Source organism: Brugia malayi (genome assembly GCF_000002995.4).
Source record: "Brugia malayi strain FR3 genome assembly, contig: Bm_v4_ChrX_scaffold_001, whole genome shotgun sequence".
Classification (NCBI taxonomy): Eukaryota; Metazoa; Nematoda; class Chromadorea; order Rhabditida; family Onchocercidae; genus Brugia; species Brugia malayi.
Genome location: NW_025062479.1, coordinates 18,697,918 through 18,716,394, shown reverse-complemented (window position 1 = coordinate 18,716,394; position 18,477 = coordinate 18,697,918). Strand labels below are relative to the sequence as shown.

The following is an 18,477-nucleotide window of genomic DNA, read 5'->3' as shown; positions in this document are numbered from 1 at the left end:
CAGCTATAATTGACGTGATGCACGAGAGTACCGTGCACCTACTTCCGTAAAATCTGACCTCCGATTGGTATCGCATATCACCAATTGTTTTAATGTGATTTCTTTGAAGAAATGAAAACGCTGAATAATACTGATGCGTATTAATAACGACTTACTGCTTATTAATTTAGAATTGAGAAAAAAAAAAGAAAAAAAAAACTTGACCAGTAGAACAAGTAACTAATCTCGGTCTCGAACTTTAACAACATAATAGTCATTTAAAAAAGCTGAAAATTAATTTTTGAAAGATCAACAGACGAATTCCTTCATGAAATATATTTTACGATGACAAATGGCCTTTTTCAAAATCAAAAATCAAGATGATATCTGGAAAAATATTTTACTTAGAAGTTCCAATGACTGTTTTGTCGGATTCATTCACAGAAAAAATCTTTTTCTTTTTAAATTATCAAAGCTGGTAAAAGCGACAATAAGCGTAGTACAAATTATTAATTTTTATTTTTAACACTGCGAAAGTTTTCTAAGTAATATGACAAAAATAATGCCATAAAGAAATTTCACAATTTTCTTAGAAAATTCAAAAATCCTGGGCTTCATCTTCACGTATGATTTGTTGGATGTGGTTCCAGTCGATTTCCACCTACAAATTTAGCTTGTCATATCACATTATTATAATTTACATATTTTCGTAATTATCGAGCAGTCAAAAGAATTATAAAATATGAACCGGTAGAAGTTCCTTAATCAGAATTGGATCTTCGATCCTAAAAAGTAATTCTGAACATGATATTTACCTCGGTCTGATATTTTAGGAAGCTCTGATCTATCTCTTTACGCCCTATCTCTTGCAAATATTTTTGCCGATAACCGACCACCGTTTCCAAATGTACCTTGTATTTTATCGCCAGTTCAAGCGCTCTTCAAAAAGAAAGCAAGCTACATATGATTTCACAGTAGAATAATTTTCCTTTGGTTTTATTAAATAACACTGTTGTCACGTTAAATTAGTAAAACAATTCGCTGGAATTCTTCAAATGATATTCTAACCGCTGCCACCGAAACAAAGAAATATTGAGCATTATAGCATGGAAGATATGTCCGTTTTGCACAAGCATAGCATCTGCATCTTTAAAATTTTTTGTAAAAGCAGTCATCATTGCCAATCGAACTTCATTACTTTGTTCTGCTCTCAAATGTGATAAAAATTTCACCTTTTCGATCTGAAATTAAACTCACTTTTCTCACTTTGCTCAAAACATGTGTATGGCACAAAATTGTTACTATTGAACAAAAAATTATTAATGATTTGAAATATCATGCTATAAAATTTGAAAGTGAAGTGAACTGAACTGAACTTTCAAACAAATTTCATTGTTTGATATTGCTTGTTATCTTTTACAAATTACTAAGCAGCTGTCATTGAACTTATTTGATTTTAACTCATCTATCATAGCTTTTTTAACTGTCTCTTAATTTTAATTAACAGCTGTCACTAAGTCAAGGTAGAAAAGCCTTTCACAAATACACAACTTATTTTAATAAAGCTGCATGAAAAACAACTCTTATCAGTTTTAAATCAGTTTAGTAGTAAACAAAAAACTTGAAAAAGTATCATTTACAATTTGTTCTGTTGAAATTAATTTTACCTCGTCAAGAGCGGTATATGCAATTTCAGCCGCGTAAAAATTTTTTGCATCGGTAGCAATCACCGCAAGCATTCCCCATAAATAGCTCTCCTGAAATTTGAGATATATTTACGACAAATATCGACATGCTTGAGATCAACAACTCTAATATCTTTTCACTCTTTCCAACACACAAATGCATGCGAACATTCAGCAAGAATTGCTTTCTATCTGCAATATTTATTCAAAAATCAAACTTACCCGCATGTGTCGACATAGGCGAATTGCTTGATCCCATTTATTAGCACTAACAGATGCGTTCAAAATAGATGCAAATGGCGTTATAGTGCAAGGTATGAGTGCGCCATCAGAACGTCTTATTGATATGTGACTGCCAACAAAGCTAAAGCAAAAAACATAAACACACTGTGGATATAGCTTTAATCCGCTACGTTCTGATTAAAAGCATTATTTGCGAGCTTTTTTTAGGTTTACAGAATAATTAGTTCTTGTACCGAATAGTCAGGATTGCAAGTAAGAATGATTTATCCTAAGCTTTCCTCCCGAAGTTTCTCTACATCCAAAAATTGAATAATAAACAGACTTGTATAAATAAGCAGACTTCCCAAAATCGTTCTCATCGTCTTCAAACATTGTTTTTTGGAGTAAATCACGATCGATAAAGACAGTAGCTGGAAATAACCATACAACAAGACGATTGTCTTGCAAACCAGCAAGCATATTTGTTTGATCGTTAAAAAGAATATTTGTCACCATCGCACCTTTAATACTACTTCGAATATAAGTAAAATTTAGGGATACAATAGAATACCTAAACTTATTTCTCGAAAAAGTTGCAGTTGTAATGTTGTTCTACGACCGACAGTAACAATCCCATAGATGTACCTATCATCTCCTGCTCACAGGATTTTAAAAATAATTGGTATCGAAACTACAATTCATGACTCAAGACAAAAATAACCATTCTAATTGTTCTTATTCCACAGTTTTCAATATTATCTCTTGACTTTACACAACTCACCAATTTTGGCAATTTTTCGAAAAATGCCGTAAGTATTTACAACTGCTAGAAAACAATCTAAGCATTTATCTATAAATGCTAATTTTCGATTATTCACGGATCCACACTGATCCATCACTATTTCGATTATATCATTCTGCAATTTCGAGCCGACATATTAGTGATTGAAAAAGTTAAGAATACAAATACATGCTACTAGCAAAAATTTTAAGTATTTAAATTTCTAGAAACTGACCTAATTTTTGATTATCTTACAACTACTAGAAGACCACCTGAAACAGTCTAATTTTACAATCATTGATGGAAAATCCAAAATCCTTACAGTATGTACAAGTTTTCCATTGCCAGCACCCTTTCCAGTGACTGTTTCAAAAAAGTATACAGTCTTCAAATCCGTTCGATCCCGAATAGCTATTGTATCATTTGAAATAGCGGCCGTCTTCTCATTTGCCGCTTCACCGGATATATTCATAGCCGGTAGTTTCAGCAAGCATTGCATACGACCTTCATAATTGTACACCTGCATTAGACCGCCATCGATCAACAGAAAATACCTACAAAAATACTTCACAGCGTTCCAAACAGACAAAAACGTGATTGATTCTGAAAGGATCAAAAGTTCTATCTCTTGCCACTGCAATTTTTTCTTACTATATTTTTCAATTTTCTCTTACAATATGTTTATAGATGAAAACAACTGGAAATGAAAAACTGAGATTTAAAGAAAGCGTATACTTTTCACAAAGCATAATCAACGAAACATTGCAATTCTTTAAATCCATTATAATCGGTGTATTCCAGTTCTTTACACTGAAATTTCACATAGAGTAAGAATAGTAATTATTGATATTCAGAAAATTAGCTACCTTACACTTCCTAATCTATCGTTGATCACTCGATGGTTTTTCAATAAAACTAGCCTGAAAATGTAGCACTGCTTAGTAGTAGCTACCACAAGCTGTTCGAAACCAAGAGAAAATTTTGTGACTCGATCTCGTAGTTCCAACTTTTCACAAGCAACATCAGAAAGTACATCACGAATATCAATTAATTGACGTTTCGTTTGTACCGCTTCAATATTTCGCCATGTAATTCGTCTTAAAATTATAAAATTTAATCAAAAATTTATTTTCATTACAGTTTGCAATTGTATTACTGCACTACAGTTTACAATATTATTTAAGTGTTTACATGTGTCCAAAGCCACTGCTTAGAATGACGAGTTTGCAAGAAATTTAAGGCTTATTTCTGATCACTAACTAGCAGTTATTAAGTAACTTATATCTGATCAGTAACTAGCAAAAGATGATCTAGAAGAAATGTAAAAAAGATATGTTGTGCAAAAATTTTAGAAAAATCTTAATATAATTACTTCTCAACTAAATAAGCATGCAAGACGCTTCCATCGGAGCATGCACCAGCTAGTTGAGTGCTATCTGGTGACCAGCTAATATTGTAAATGCTTCCTGTAGATAATTTCTCTAATGAATGAGACCACTGCAATATTTAAGAATTAAATACAAACATCAGAAATCAATTCTGATATCATCATAGTGAAAAAAGCTGAACGACATTGAATAGGATAATCTTTCTGGAAAACAGCAAGATGTAAACTAGAAGTTTATTGGTTTTTCCAGTTCAAAAGAACCTACTCCAGCTTTATCGCATAATCTAAGAAGGTTGAAAGATCCAACAGCAAACAGATCACCATCAACATTCCATGCGATTGATGTGATTGGATAGTCTTGTGGACTACTACAGTATATTGGACGTCCATATTCGTCCCATACCTATACTACAATCATTTATTTGGATGAAAAAGCCACATTTAGCGAGTGCCACTCGGCTATATGTTGGACAAACAAAATTGGTCGTTAGAAGAGCAGAAATTGATAATCTATCTATTTTTGCAGATAATTTTTGTGTGGTTGAAGTACACAAAAGGCCACCTTATATTTGCAGTCTTCCCCACCGCTCACTAGAAGATTTGTACTGGCGTTCCAGTCAATGCATAGTACTATACCATCATGAGCCTTCCATCTAATAAGCGATATCTGAAGCTTGCACAGAAATGAAGGAACTGGTAGAACTATTCAAAACCAGCATAACTCAGTACACTATGAAAAGAAGAGAAGTTTTATTATTGAATTAGTTGAGAGAAAGATTCGTCCCATATACATGCAAAACCTCTGGCTAGACTAGAACTATTCAGCAAGCTTAATTGAATTTAATAATTCATCACAACTGAAGTGAAATTATCGAGAGCCAATAATAAAATTCAAAGTTCGGTTGTTGTTCCGCTCCTACCTGATTGCAATAATTGTAATCAGCTCGATTTCAAATATGACTGTAGTGAATACTTTACAATCAACACCTTTGTTTAAAGCAAACTCGTGGATGAATAAAAAAACAAAATGTTGAAATTCGACGATCACCTGCGACTTGAGAACTTTGGTGGAACAGTTTTCACCACAACAAAAAGCAATGCATGAATCATCGCTGTTCCAGCAAATCCCGTACACAGGACAACCATTCTCCAACAAGACACTTCGGAGCATACCATTTCGAGACCACATCTTCACCGCACCATCTTCTCCACCTCAATATCAAATTCTTTGCATTTATATCGTTATTGGCCCTCCCAATTCCGAACTAAGTATCAAAATACAGATCGGAGTTTGAAGGAAATTCCTTGTTCATACTGCAATTGACATTTGATATCAAAATAAATAAAAGGTAAAACTATTTTTTTAAAGAATTGAATTAGCACTTTTGTCCAAAATCAACTTTTTAACAAGTTTATTAGAAGGAACCAACAAGTGGCAAAAGTAGAACCATCGTGACTCCAGCGACCGGATAAAACTGCTCCTTTGTGAGCTTCTACAGCTTTTTCAATGCGTCCGTTTCGATTGCAAATGTAAAATTTGCCTAAAATTTGCAATCGACTTCAAAGATACCGAATGAGCATCACTAGGCTTACTCTCGAAAAACATTTCTATAACATTCTCTGGATGTTCTGCTGTTATCTAAAAAAAACTAGTCTTTCAAAAATAAAAATACATTATGGAAATACATGGAACCTTCCGTGGATGTCAGAGCAAATACATCGTTCAATTGTTGTTTGAAGCCATCGTGTGGAAACCACTGCATACCTGTCGGATACAAAGAACTGAAATTTCTCAATATTTTCTAGCCTGATCAGAAAATTTAAAAATTTCCATACTCAAATTTTGCTATTTTTCACAGTTAGTGTCAAAATAACATTAGTACTATAGAAATTAGCTAGATAAATAATATCATTCAAACCTGGGTAAGTGCATTAACACCTGAACATCGCTATTCACTAAGTTCCATTTTAACACCTGCTGGTCGTCTCCAACACTGACTAGTTCGTCACTTCTCGCCCACGCTACTGCTAACACCGAATCACAATGTTTTGGCTCCCGCGCCATCGTCACCTTCAATCGCATTTTAACGTTTCTCTGTAAAGTTATTTTGAGTGAAAAATTCATGAAACAAAGGAATCGATTAAAGTTCATACAGAGTCCAATTTAATAAATTCGAGCAAACTTACATTGTCACTTTTGATTCGCTATAAACTGAAATCAAACATTTGCCAAAATTTCGTTGCTAATAGCAACCATAAAGAAAATTATACATAGCATCATTTATAAGCGCAATTACTTCCTCTAGCTGAAAACTGACTTATTTGGAATCACTTTAAGCAAGAAGTAATGGATTACTGAAATCATCTGAGATAACAAATGATTGGATTATTGAGAGACAAAAACATTATTTAGATAAGAATACAATTCACATTTAAATACACAGCCTCCTTAATGTATTCTTCTTTTAATCTTTCTCTTCTTAGTACTATATAAATTGCATACACATTTCTTCAGCCAAAATTAATAGGGTAACTTTTGAGGCTTAAAAAAACAGGCTAAAACCTACTTTCATTTGTTAAAGTTATAAATATTTGTCACTAAATTGATTTCTATGATATCAATCAGATGCATTATATATATATATATATATATATATCATTGTTAGTACCTAACATTTAGACTGTTATTTTTAAAGTTCATTAGGATTTCTCACTGCCTTATTTTTGAATTAGGCCTGAAACTGTCAATTGCAGGCAAAAAGAACACATTTTAAATGACAGCATGCAAAGCTAAACCAACAACATATTGAAATAGGAAAATTGCTCTGCTTATCTTTCATTTTGAGTGTGTGTGTTTTTTTATTACATTTTTGGCTGCCTTCCCAGGAAGGAGGGCAAGTTTTGTTTGTGATTGTGGATAAATTTGATGTTGGTGTGGTGTGGTATGGATTAATTTAGGGGATGATGTTTGTTAAGGGTGAACCAGGAGGTTAGGTGCATCACAGCTGGGTGTTGTTGAAGGGTCTTCGTAACATTTCTGCACTGCTTGATTTAGCTTATCTTTCTGATTTGTTTGTACACATATTTAACAAAGATCACTGTAAGTTTTTGTTTCTTTTTTTCCTTATAACAATTCATTTCTATTACTATTAACACAGTTTATCACATTTGTTTTTCTCAATAATCAGAGCGAATTCTTAGGGAAGAAATTCATTCATTTTGAATTGCAATTATGAGCATACTATTTCCGATGACCTCTTATAATTTCCAACTTAAAATAATATTTTTTCGAGAGTGCTTTTCAAATTATATATAACTTACATTTCATATGTATAGTCTTTTAAGTTATAAACAAAAAAAAAAAAAAACTGGCTAAAACCTACTTTCAAGCATTTTGATCATTTTAACTTCAATTCTTCATTCTTTCTATGTGCTACGCGACATTCATTATAACTATAAATTTCAAGCACGTATTTCATACCTGTGTTCTTCATGTCTTAGTAATGAGCAAGTAGTTATCCTCCTAATTATTCTCGTTGTTGTTCTGAATTATCGTGGCAGTCTACTCCATCTAGGCTTGTTACTTTACTTCTATGAGTAAAGCGCTTACTTCACCACTTGCCTCCTTATTTTGGTCTCATCCATATGTAAACCACCGTATGACATATCGATAAACATTCACTTCATCATCTATGTTTACGTAGTATTTATGTTGCACATTTATGTTTGTGGTTTTTAAGCAGTGTTGATAAGGTTGTGAAACAGAAATGTTGGAAATCCGTCTTTTTCTTGCTCATTTTTGTCATTCAGTTCCTCCGTTCTTCTTATTATCTACTGTAATTCAAATCGATACATACTTTATGGAATTATTAAAGCTGCCATTTGGTATGCTTACACCAATGGTAATTATCATTATAATCTATCAATAAACCATCGAGAACAAGCACTACTCGTCATATGTTATCTCCCTCAGCACTGACATTGCTGTCACTGCATTGAAATTGTCTGATGAATCTTGCAGGTAAAAGCCAATTTATCTATTCAAAAGAGAAATCAAAAAAGAATCTTGGCTTCAAGACATGAATTGTATCTATATTATGCCGAGATGGGGCGAAAAATAAATATGCAAATTCCAGGAACTTTGATTTATGGATCCGTTTTTAAAATCGCTGACTAATTTCGTATTGGTTTGAAAGACATATAATTTGATTTTCTTGATAAACTTCTTGATAAAAGACATATGCTAGTGGTTGCCAGTGGTTGTCAACCAGATGTCATTTCAGTAAAAGGATAGGTAGAAAACAATAAGTTCATCATTTATGTAATCATTTCCTTCATTCTTTCCTCGTTACACAGCATTGGCAACTCTTTTTATTCTTCATATCCTAGCAGTAAGTCTCAGTTTAAATCTTACAAGGAATCTATAGTTAAAGGCATAAAATGCTACTTGATTTGCTAAATTTCGAGGGATCTTATCCTTTTAGCAGTCACAATAGATTTGTTTCTTTCCATGAGACCAGCTTATTTCATAGCGGCTATGTCTGAGGACCGAAACACACATATATCCGAGTGGAGGGGTGAGTTGCTGGTTCCTCTTGGGCGCAGGAGCTGCACAGGTGGCAGTCTCGCACGTAGGGTGGGTTTTTGAGTTTCGGAATGAAGGATGAACTGTTTTATACGGGGACTGGGCGTAGACCCAGGTATATGGGAATGGTGATGTTAGGGGAATTGCATTTATGGATGTAAACAAAATGTTAATTTGTTCCTGGATAGAAGAATCGAAAAGGAGAGAGAGAGAGAGGGAATTAGTTGCAGAACTGATGAGACTAAAAATTGTAACCAAATGCAAGAGGAAAGGGAAAGTGACTGTACTGGTAATGCATAAAGATAATTCACAATTAAAATTGTAATTTTTTTTTAAGGTTCAGTGCCTCATACTCGATGGATTTCAACTTTAAGAAAATTGCAAGTGATGCCAGCGGCTTCTTCAATCGCGCTAAACAGGTGGATAGTTTATATGACATAAAAAATATGTATTCTTTGGGGTAGTAAGTATTTTCCACATTAAAATTTAATTCCTAAAAGAACTTGACAAATTTAAAGTTTCTGTAACATACTAGGATTCAGCAGCCACAGTTTAGTCAATAGTTATATGAAGAATTTTTATTTTCCTGGATTAATGTGCTAATATTTTCTAAAAATATTTCCAGGATAAAGGCTAAGCTGGGCTGGGTATAGCATAATAAGCACGAGAAGTGGGTGATCCTGGACCACAAAGTATTATTCTGTTCTTAGTTAACTATATCGTTTTTTATGCTGTTTGCAATGGACTTTTTTGATTGTAGTTGACAGAAGAAACTTTTCTGAAAGCTGAGAAGACAGAGCTTGATGCACACTTCGAGAATTTGCTACAAAGAGCAGATAAAACAGAGGAGCACACGAAACGATTACTTTCTGCCATGGAAAGTTATCTTCAGCCAAACCCTAGTAATCTTTTGGAATCTCCTTAGCCTGAAATTTGTATTTTACTTACTTAGGGGTCGACATATTATAGTTATGCGTTGGTGGTTTCGAATCTTTTAATATAGAATCTTTTTTATCGACGAATATGCAAACTCCTTTGTTGTGGCAGACTTTCATATTAACCAGCATTCCAGCAGTTCGGATGGAAGAAGTGTTTTACGAGAAACTGGAACTGCGCAAAGAAAGTCGTCTAAATAATTTGGAGCAGTTGGCACAAGCAATGAACGATGCTGGTAACGAGTTCGGGGCAGGCACTCCATACGGTAAAGTTTTATTAAATTCAAAATTCATGACCAAACAACCCGTAAACTCATTCAGAAAGCAACATCGATTTGTTATCAAGTTTAAATTTATTCATTTTGTTTCTTGAATTCATAAACAGATGTATAATTTCTTTGAATACATTTATTATTCGTGCCACATATGATTTAAGTTGCGAAGCTGATGTTTTTATGTTCTTTCATATTGGTCGTCACTGAAAATCTTGGATCGCTGAATTGCATCATTTGAGATTTATTTTTTGTGTTAGTGAGTTCTGCACATTCACTTAGTAGTGGGAGAAATTTGAAAGCGTTGCAAAACAGTAGAAATGTGAACGAGCTTGTGGGAATTTATCATTTTTATATTTCTGGGTTCGTAATATTTCTTAACCTTATTCTTTGCACACAACTGTCTCGTTTTGAAATACGTGATGAATTCAATGCAGATTTTAGCGATGCGCACACTAATTTCATAATTCTACAATTTTTTAGGAAGTGCGTTGTTGAAGATAGCTCAAGCAGAATTCAAACTGGGTGCGGGAGAAAGGGACTTTATCAACAGTTGTGCAACCAATACGCTTTTGCCGGTACGACGGTTCCTGGAGGGTGACATGAAAACTATTCAGGTGCTTTTGAAAGTCTCATGCTCACGTTCTCATTAGATAAACTTTGTGTAATATAACGTAAACTATTAAGATTTTTTCATATCAAGTTTGCATAAGTAAGTTATTTTGACTAATGTTTTCAAAAAGTTCATGGTATTTTGTTTACCTTTCAAACCTAATTTTTACAGCGTGAACGAAAAGTTCTAAATACAAAGCGCTTGGATCTGGATGCGGCCAAAAGCCGACTAAGGAAAGCGAAGTCAGTAGAAGCACAGGGCAATGTAAGTTTTGCACTCTTCACTAGTGCTCATTTTTTGTAGACTTTACAGATTGTATTGCTTCTGTTATATATTTTTAAGAAAAAATTTACTATGTAGTGATTTCAAAAGAAAATTATTTTTGGTAGTGAACGTGCTTATATTTAAATTAAACACTGGTAGTCTTTGATCTAAATTCTGTGATGGTAATTTACAATTAGAAGCAGAAAGAATTTGAATCAGGTCTTATCCTTCTAATATTGTATCCTAATAATTGTTATTTTATGTTTACTTTTTTACAGTTAGGAAGTTCTTTCTCGTCGGAACAGGTTTCTTTTTTTTTTCTGGTCTTTCTGTTTTTTTTTTTTTTACTGTATGCAATGGTTTTTAAATGTATTTGGAATTATGGTGGAGATTTTTGTTGTGTTAGTATTTCATGAAATAATGACGCAAAATTATGTTAGAAAATGGATGTCCAATATATCGTTTAATTGAAATGACGAAAAAAAGATCCAATATGTCATTTAATTCATGTATAAAAAGATGGAGTATAAAATAAAGCCATAATGGTCTGATTAGCAGGAATAATATCACTGCATAACTTCATATCGATAGAGTCTTTGAAAGAAATTTGTTTTGGTAGTACATATTTTATAAACTATTTGTAGCTGAATTTTGTGAAGTAGTTTGATTGCTTGGGTTGGCATATATCAGATAAGCTTACTCATGCATATGGTGAGAACATGATGTATGTATTCTATCTATTAAGATAATAGTTTTTTTGTGACTGTTAGACATATGTGATTTATGTTCAGTTTTTCTGGTTGCTGAATTGCATTGCTATTGCACGCATCATTTTTGTCAAGATAATAATCTGTATTATGTACAGGCAGAAGCTGATTTACGTGTGGTACAAGCGGAATTCGATAAACAGGCAGAAATTACAAAACTACTCCTTGAAGGAATACAAACCGCTCACGTAAATATGTTTTTTTTTTTCACGTTAGAATTTTTGTTAAGCAAATTTTTACGATTTTATCGGAAAACTGAATATTTTAGTAAATGTTTCAACTGTGGAATATTCAAATTCGGTTTTTTAGGAAGTGCAGGTACAAACTCATTTGTTTTCATACTCTTTGGGGTTTTCAGAACAACCATTTGAAGTGTTTACGTGATTTCGTCGAATCTCAGATGTCATTTTATGCTCTTGCACACCAACATATGGCTGATTTACAACGAGAACTTTCTGGGTGATTTTTTTAACAGAAAATTTATTATTTTTTGGTTATTCTTACTAGCTGCTGTTACGTAAGAAAATGGAGAGGAAAAGTGAGAACGATGAAAAAATATTTTCAACTTTAAGTATTTTTGATATATGGTTTGTTTTTCTGCTTGCTCACTTACTCAGTGCATCGTTGTATTGCAAATCTGAGCACGCACCGATGCAAGTATTCTCTTTTTTATAAATTATTATGATTTTAGCTGATTTATGCATAGCTTTTCCAGATCATAATGGCTTACTGCGTGATATTTTGACGTTCTATTGTTTCAAAGGGGGATTTAAAAATATTTGCTGTTATTTTCATCTTTTTTTTTATAAAAAGTGGGAATTTGCGTTCAAAGGAATCGAAAAAAGATAAAGCTACGACTCATGTTGCTGTTTTCCTATTACAATTTAGATTGTTCTTTTTCTGTAAGCAAATTAAATATCGTATACATCGCACTTGTGTTCGGTTAATTGTAGCGCATTAGACACATTACTGTAGGCCTGTTTAATGGTTGCACCGCCACCAGCAACAACACAGGTATGGTAGTAATACAATAGTAGCTCCACCAGCACAACAAACTGTATTATAACTTAGTTCCACTTAAGCTTCAAAAGACATCATCAACCGTAGCGATGCAGAATGAAGAATTTTGTCTGTCCACCTAGATTTCGTATATTTGAGTTTGAGATTGATTTCATTTTCTCTTCAGGCTTCTTTTTATCCATTCTTATAGACGTCAAAACCATTTTTCAATTTTCATAGCAGCAATCAAAAGTTCTAGAAAACCCGAAATCCGAAAAATTCAGGTAGAAAGTTTTGTGATGGGAATCTTCATTTTTTACCTTGGAACTAACTAATTCTGCTGTCGTGTTCCTTAAATGAAAATTTGATTGCTTGTATAGCAGTTCAGCCTTGTTCATATTCTATGATTGATTGCTTCAAAAAAAAATTCTGTATTTGTTTTATTTATCTTATTTAACTAAAACGTTATGTATCATTCTGTTGGTTCCGGAATCATTTGAATATATTCATTATTATATTTATTATATTCATTACTATGCTTTTGTGGTTATTTATATGCATTTCTCCTTATCGCTTGGTGATTTTGTTGCCCAAACTAAATTGGCTTAAAATTAGTTTAACTGAATGTCTCTGTTGTATAGAGGAGACTAAAAAATTATTTTGTATTGCAAAATCTATGTGACGTCTATTATATCTCTGAGGTTCTTTATTTCTTTTTCTTCATCTAATAATGTTTTGGTTTAGTTTTTTTTCGTGGTTTCTGCTTTTGCTTGGTGTATTATGCACAAGATTACATTTTGTATTGCTCATTTTCATATAAATTTACCATTAATTTTTATTTTTAATTGCCTCAACACAGAATCAGGAAAGCGAAAACAGAATTTGCATAGTTTTTTAGCAATAAGAACGAGTACGCTTTAACAGAGAACAATTATTAGAGCATATAGAAGTTGGAGATGACAAGTTTTATTTTCCGAAATTCTCGCATCTTTTGTTCTTGCTTACTGGTATACTACGTATATGTCAATAACCTACAATGCCACTTTCACATTTTTCTATTTTGGCTAATGATATTAATTAATGAAGAGCGAAAATATAAGGAAAAGTATAAAATAATGCAAGAATTTGCATTTGGGATTTCGTTGTGAAATTCCACTAATTTTTGTTCAACCAAGACTATGTCTTTTTTTGATAGTATTTTAGTTAAAAGTCATTTCAGTAGCTTGGTTGTAGTTAATTTGAAATATATCAACCTGCAATGCCATTTTCCAAGCTTGAGATTTTTATTTTTAGGGCCCCGGTGTAGGTCTGACTTTACTTGACAGCAGTTGTTCGTTTCCAAAACAGCAAGGCAGTACATGGATTCCGTTTATTTAGTGGCCCACCCTTTTTGGAATTTCCGAATACGATTCCGTCTCGAAGCAAGAACGAAATGAGATAAGGTCTTCACTTCTGCATTTTTAATGTCAGCGCGTGCAACATTTCAAAATTCCTTTATTCTAGACTAAATTTTAAAGCTGCGTTTTTAGATCCTCCAAATTCTAATGAAATGTAATAGAAGCACTTAGCAACCTGAATTATAATCTCTCTGTGTTCCAACATTACATTTACAAAACATATTCTTTAAATGCAAATGATAGACCTTATTTTTTAGAGCGTGATTTATATAAACTTCCTAGGAGAAAAACATAGGTTCCTCTATCTCATCTTGAGCTAATTTTCGTATAAAAACAAAAATATCTAATATTTAAAAATTCAAGAATTTTTGATATGAAAGTCTAAAATCGGATTCATTTCCTTATCAGCTACCATCGTCGTCGTTTCTTCAGCTTTAATACATAGTTGTCAAAATAGTTCCAATAGCCTCGGCGTTGTGAATGCATCCGCTAAAAAATACCCGAAAATGGAATTAAGAAATATGAGGTAGTTTTTTTTAATTAATATGATTTTACCATTCTTACAACAATAACCCTGTAAAAAGAATGATAAAAATTTTTTTCCCACGTGCAAATTTTTCCTTATCTTTTTTTAGTATAGGAAAATGTTGTTATCAACATAAAGGTTTAAAATGGACAATTATTTGTCCAAAAACTTAGTCATATCTTTGATATCATATTCAAAAAGATGTTACCATTGTCGTCGCTCCGCTTTTTGAAGTCCTAATTATTATATAATTTACACGTGTATAAGTTTATATATAAATTTGAAGTATGTTGAGGCACATTATTCACTTTAGTACTAATGTTGTTTGCTCTCTGAACTACTTTTCAAAAAAAATCTTTCCTTGCATACCATTTGTTCCTGACTTTCCGTTTGTAGACCGTTTATGGGATCTGTTTGCATTTGTCGCTTTAGTTTTTCCTGATCCATAAAATTCACACAGTTATATGGACAAGTGCAGAGACATTGGTCGTTCCGTATTGTTCCTCAATATCATAGGAAACTCGAAAACATAAGATCTTAAAATTCATATAAGGTGGGAAGGTGCTGAATTACCTATTTTTAATACCTCTTAGAAGACTGTTAAAATTGTTCAGCACTTTTAATGCAATCTTCTGGGGGTACACCTGACTTTTCTGTTGTAAATCATTGTTTATAAATCCGCCTTCAAGTTGTAAGCAGTCCATATGTAGCCAGTAATGTATAATTAATGTCTAACAATGATGATAGTAATTTCAAGGTACCAATTACATCTCAACAAATGTTCCACTGACCACCTTATTTTGTAGTACTGCAAAAAAAAAAATGTCAAAGATAATGTTGTCACAGACTGTTTTTGTTCAAAACGATGCCAGAAATTCTTGACACCGGAATTCTAGAGAGAGGATCTGCTTGTTTTAAGAAAGTATGCAGCCTACATTATAGTGACAAATAGTGCTAGAATAATTGGGAGTTAGAGTTTCTTAGATTATAGTAAAACAGTAGTAACTTTTAGAATTAAGAACAACAAAATAGTGGGACACGTGTTAGTTTATATGAGTTTAGACTCTCATTTTATCGTCTTTCAGCAAGTATGGAGCAAAGTTTCAAGGAACACTTGTTAGAAATTATGCTGCATGATTTAATGATCTTTCTTACCGGTACTTAGAATAGGCTTATTGAAGTGTTCATTTTGTTGCTCATACCACTGCCGCTGTGGTTGTTGACGTTCGCGATATAAATGATCCGCATGACTTTGTCGAACACATTGTAACATAGAAGCTTGGATACGATTCTCAAACTCCTCGCGAGCACTACAAAGGCAAGCCCGAAGCCGAGAAGCATCTGCTGAGTGACATTGTGTTTGCAAACGAACACTAAGAAAAATGTTTGTTATGACTTGAGATCTAATTAATTTTTTCATTTCTGTAGTACTTCCGGTTCTTAAATCGCATAATAAATTTCATCAATTAACTTTCAATATTTTGAAAGTTAAAATTGAAAATGCAAAGGACGAACAGGATAAGCTGATCATTTTCGAAACAAAATACTGCTGATTTATACAAAGGAATGAGTTGATTCGAAGTTAGCGTAGACTTAGAATCAATAATTTGTTTATTAAGCCATATGCTAATAATACCATCTTAATTGTCTTCTTTTGTTTAACATACCAATCAAAAACTTTCAGTTCTATGGAAATGGTCATAAGAAAGTCATGCTCGCGTTTTCATATTAGGATGTAACAAATTAGCGAATGAAATTTTTTCACCTGCGAATGCATGATCTGACAACACGATCTTTGTCAATCAATAGCTCTTGATAAAATCTATCGTTACTAAGATGTCGGCGATAACACTGTATTTCATTTTCCTCCAGAAGACAAGAGTCATTTACATTATTTCTAAATTTCACAGAATAAGTTTTGGTTTTTTTTTTTTTCAGAAGTGTCCTAAACTTTCAAAAATTAACAGCAAGAAAGTGATTTCTCAAAAATAACATACAGTTTCAAATCCACCGAATCGATAAACCTATTAATACCATTGCCAAAGACTCGTCCTGATTTCTCCTACAACTACAAGTCTCCTAATTTTGAAAGAACATTTGTGTTGAATGTAGAGCAAATCCTTCTTGGCATAGAACAATTGAAAAATTCCTATAGTGCAAAATAAATCCATTATTGTTTTAAAAGTATATTCTTATTGCTTCTTAGGCTCCTGATATCGTTACGATCTTGTAAACTTATCGTAAGTATTCTCTCTAATGATATACATTTGAAATCTCAATAACCAACTCTGATTAAGCAAACCAATGCAGCCGAGCTTTCGAGGTATGGATAAGTTGAAACCAGTTGAGGTAATCCCCAAAGATAATCAGCAAATTCTACGCTATAGATCGTACGAGCGTAAATGGCATCTTCTGTAATTGAATTATACCTTCCCAAAAATAGGCGCAAAGTGAAATATTCCTCACAGAGAAGTGATTTCTGTAACAATAAACAATAACAAGCAACAAACAATTCATTTCCTCTCCATAGCACCATTAAATTGTCATAATTTTTCGACTAGAGAGGTATTAGTTTCAAGTGAATTTATCGGCATTTAACCTTAAAAATTATCCTGTGTTACCGTCAATTAAAGTAGGTTTGAAATCCGGAAAATGTATTGACTCTTGAGTAATATCAAAGCAGTTTTCCAAAGCAGATAAATATCGATCTGCAGAATCGACAAAATTGTCGGATCTCAGAATTTCTCTGTTGAATGAAGCTCGGACTGCACGTATCGACCGTTCAAAACAATTTTCGAACAATGCCAGCTCATAACTGCATCTATAGTTAATGATTAAAAACCCGCGGTAAAGGTTATGAACTGTAAGCTTTTCAAATAATGCTAAACATAACTCAAAGTCAGATTCTAGACCTTAAAAAATGGAATTTTCAAGCCTACATTTGTTTAGTGAAACAATTTTGGAATGCAGAACGTTTGCTTTCTTGTATGAGGCGTTCATATTCTTCTGTAATTATGGCACACCGTTGCAATTGCTCCGCACAAGCATCTGAGACCTGATTTTGTTAATTATAACAATACGATTCACAAGGATTATTGCAAGAATACTGGTTCCCTACATCATACTTGAATGATTCACTAATTTTTAAAACGAGCAATTTCGTCGTAACAGCCACTTTGATAGCTTGCTGGATCACATACCTTAACATTCAATACAAGTATGATCACAGCAGCTGCTTGAAATAACACTTGAACCTTCATATCAGTTCAGAATTATGATTCTACGATTGCAAAATATGCCTACAAAAACGTTCAATAATTATTTCAAGTTGTTTTTGCTAGGGGAAAAAAATGAATTCAGAAATATATTTTACGGGGACTCTACTACAGAAAAAGAATGATTTGAGTGTCTAATCTGATTTTTTTTTCTGATAATTTTACTATTGATTATGTTTCTATTCACCCAAGAATCCGTTTTTTCAGTATCTGCATTGCAAGAATTTAAGGTTTTAATTTCCACCTAATCTTCACCTGCTAATTAGTTTTCGAGATTAAAAAGGAGCAAATTATTGCTTTATAATAAGAATTGATTACATTAAAATATTTATAAATTATGGAAGTGAAAAATTCGAACCAGTAAGCAACCAGGGATCTTAATGTGTTTGATATGGAGTGTTTATAACAAATATCATCAATTCATGTTTGTGTTATTGAAGAGCACCATCAAGTACAATTAATGAGAAACTGTTCAAGTGACCACTCTACATTACGTGCGAGAGAACCATTTACGAGTTTGTTTAGCAATTATGGAGATGAAAGGTACACGAGGGACGGACCTTAAATTGACCAGTACTGAGCCATAAGGCATTAAAGCGGACATTAAAAATATCGAATGTGATATTTAGTCAGTCAGTCATTTCGGAAGCAAATTACTGTAAAAAAAATGGTCAGCCCCAGGTACGGAAAAATGACACGCCATTCCTGAACAGCGCTTATGTCTTTGCGTAGGTGTACGGAAATCCAAAAAACTGGTTTTTTTTTTTTTTTTTTGTTTCAAAATCCAGAA

At 33.0% G+C, this 18,477-nt stretch overlaps 3 protein-coding genes across 8 annotated transcripts; 1 reads left to right on the top strand and 2 right to left on the bottom strand.

Annotated features, from left to right (window-relative positions):
- Positions 1-577: 577 nt before the first annotated feature.
- On the bottom strand, positions 578-6,137 carry Bma-che-2 (Uncharacterized protein; the record flags this gene model as incomplete). 3 transcript variants are annotated; one of them, XM_043075332.1, is made up of 17 exons in its annotated part: positions 578-640; positions 795-918; positions 1,048-1,220; positions 1,647-1,736; positions 1,887-2,028; positions 2,230-2,407; positions 2,668-2,803; positions 2,990-3,221; positions 3,403-3,477; positions 3,603-3,764; positions 4,040-4,164; positions 4,320-4,457; positions 4,617-4,721; positions 5,103-5,266; positions 5,485-5,595; positions 5,748-5,836; positions 5,974-6,137. In XM_043075332.1, 17 exons carry the CDS (start codon positions 6,135-6,137, stop codon positions 578-580), a joined length of 2,271 nt encoding a protein of 756 aa, XP_042931266.1. The 3 variants fall into 3 exon arrangements, with proteins under 3 accessions (XP_042931266.1, XP_042931265.1, XP_042931267.1); XM_043075331.1 differs by having other exon boundaries at positions 2,230-2,317; XM_043075333.1 differs by lacking the exon at positions 4,617-4,721.
- A 2,573-nt stretch (positions 6,138-8,710) lies between these two features.
- Bm3818 (Uncharacterized protein) lies at positions 8,711-13,795 on the top strand (the record flags this gene model as incomplete). Of its 4 annotated transcripts, none has more annotated exons than XM_043075328.1 (10): positions 8,711-8,754; positions 8,977-9,058; positions 9,400-9,541; positions 9,712-9,840; positions 10,330-10,463; positions 10,631-10,723; positions 11,002-11,028; positions 11,589-11,678; positions 11,849-11,949; positions 13,783-13,795. In XM_043075328.1, the coding sequence occupies 10 exons, from the start codon at positions 8,711-8,713 to the stop codon at positions 13,793-13,795; spliced, it is 855 nt and encodes a 284-aa protein (XP_042931262.1). The 4 variants fall into 4 exon arrangements, with proteins under 4 accessions (XP_042931262.1, XP_042931264.1, XP_001898188.2 ...); XM_043075330.1 differs by lacking the exon at positions 13,783-13,795 and adding an exon at positions 12,206-12,212; XM_001898153.2 differs by lacking the exon at positions 11,002-11,028.
- A 499-nt stretch (positions 13,796-14,294) lies between these two features.
- Bm5262 (Uncharacterized protein) lies at positions 14,295-17,672 on the bottom strand (the record flags this gene model as incomplete). Its single annotated transcript, XM_001898152.1, has 9 exons — positions 14,295-14,375; positions 14,782-14,915; positions 15,568-15,785; positions 16,178-16,309; positions 16,410-16,474; positions 16,700-16,824; positions 17,034-17,233; positions 17,352-17,467; positions 17,613-17,672. The coding sequence occupies 9 exons, from the start codon at positions 17,670-17,672 to the stop codon at positions 14,295-14,297; spliced, it is 1,131 nt and encodes a 376-aa protein (XP_001898187.1).
- Positions 17,673-18,477: the final 805 nt, after the last annotated feature.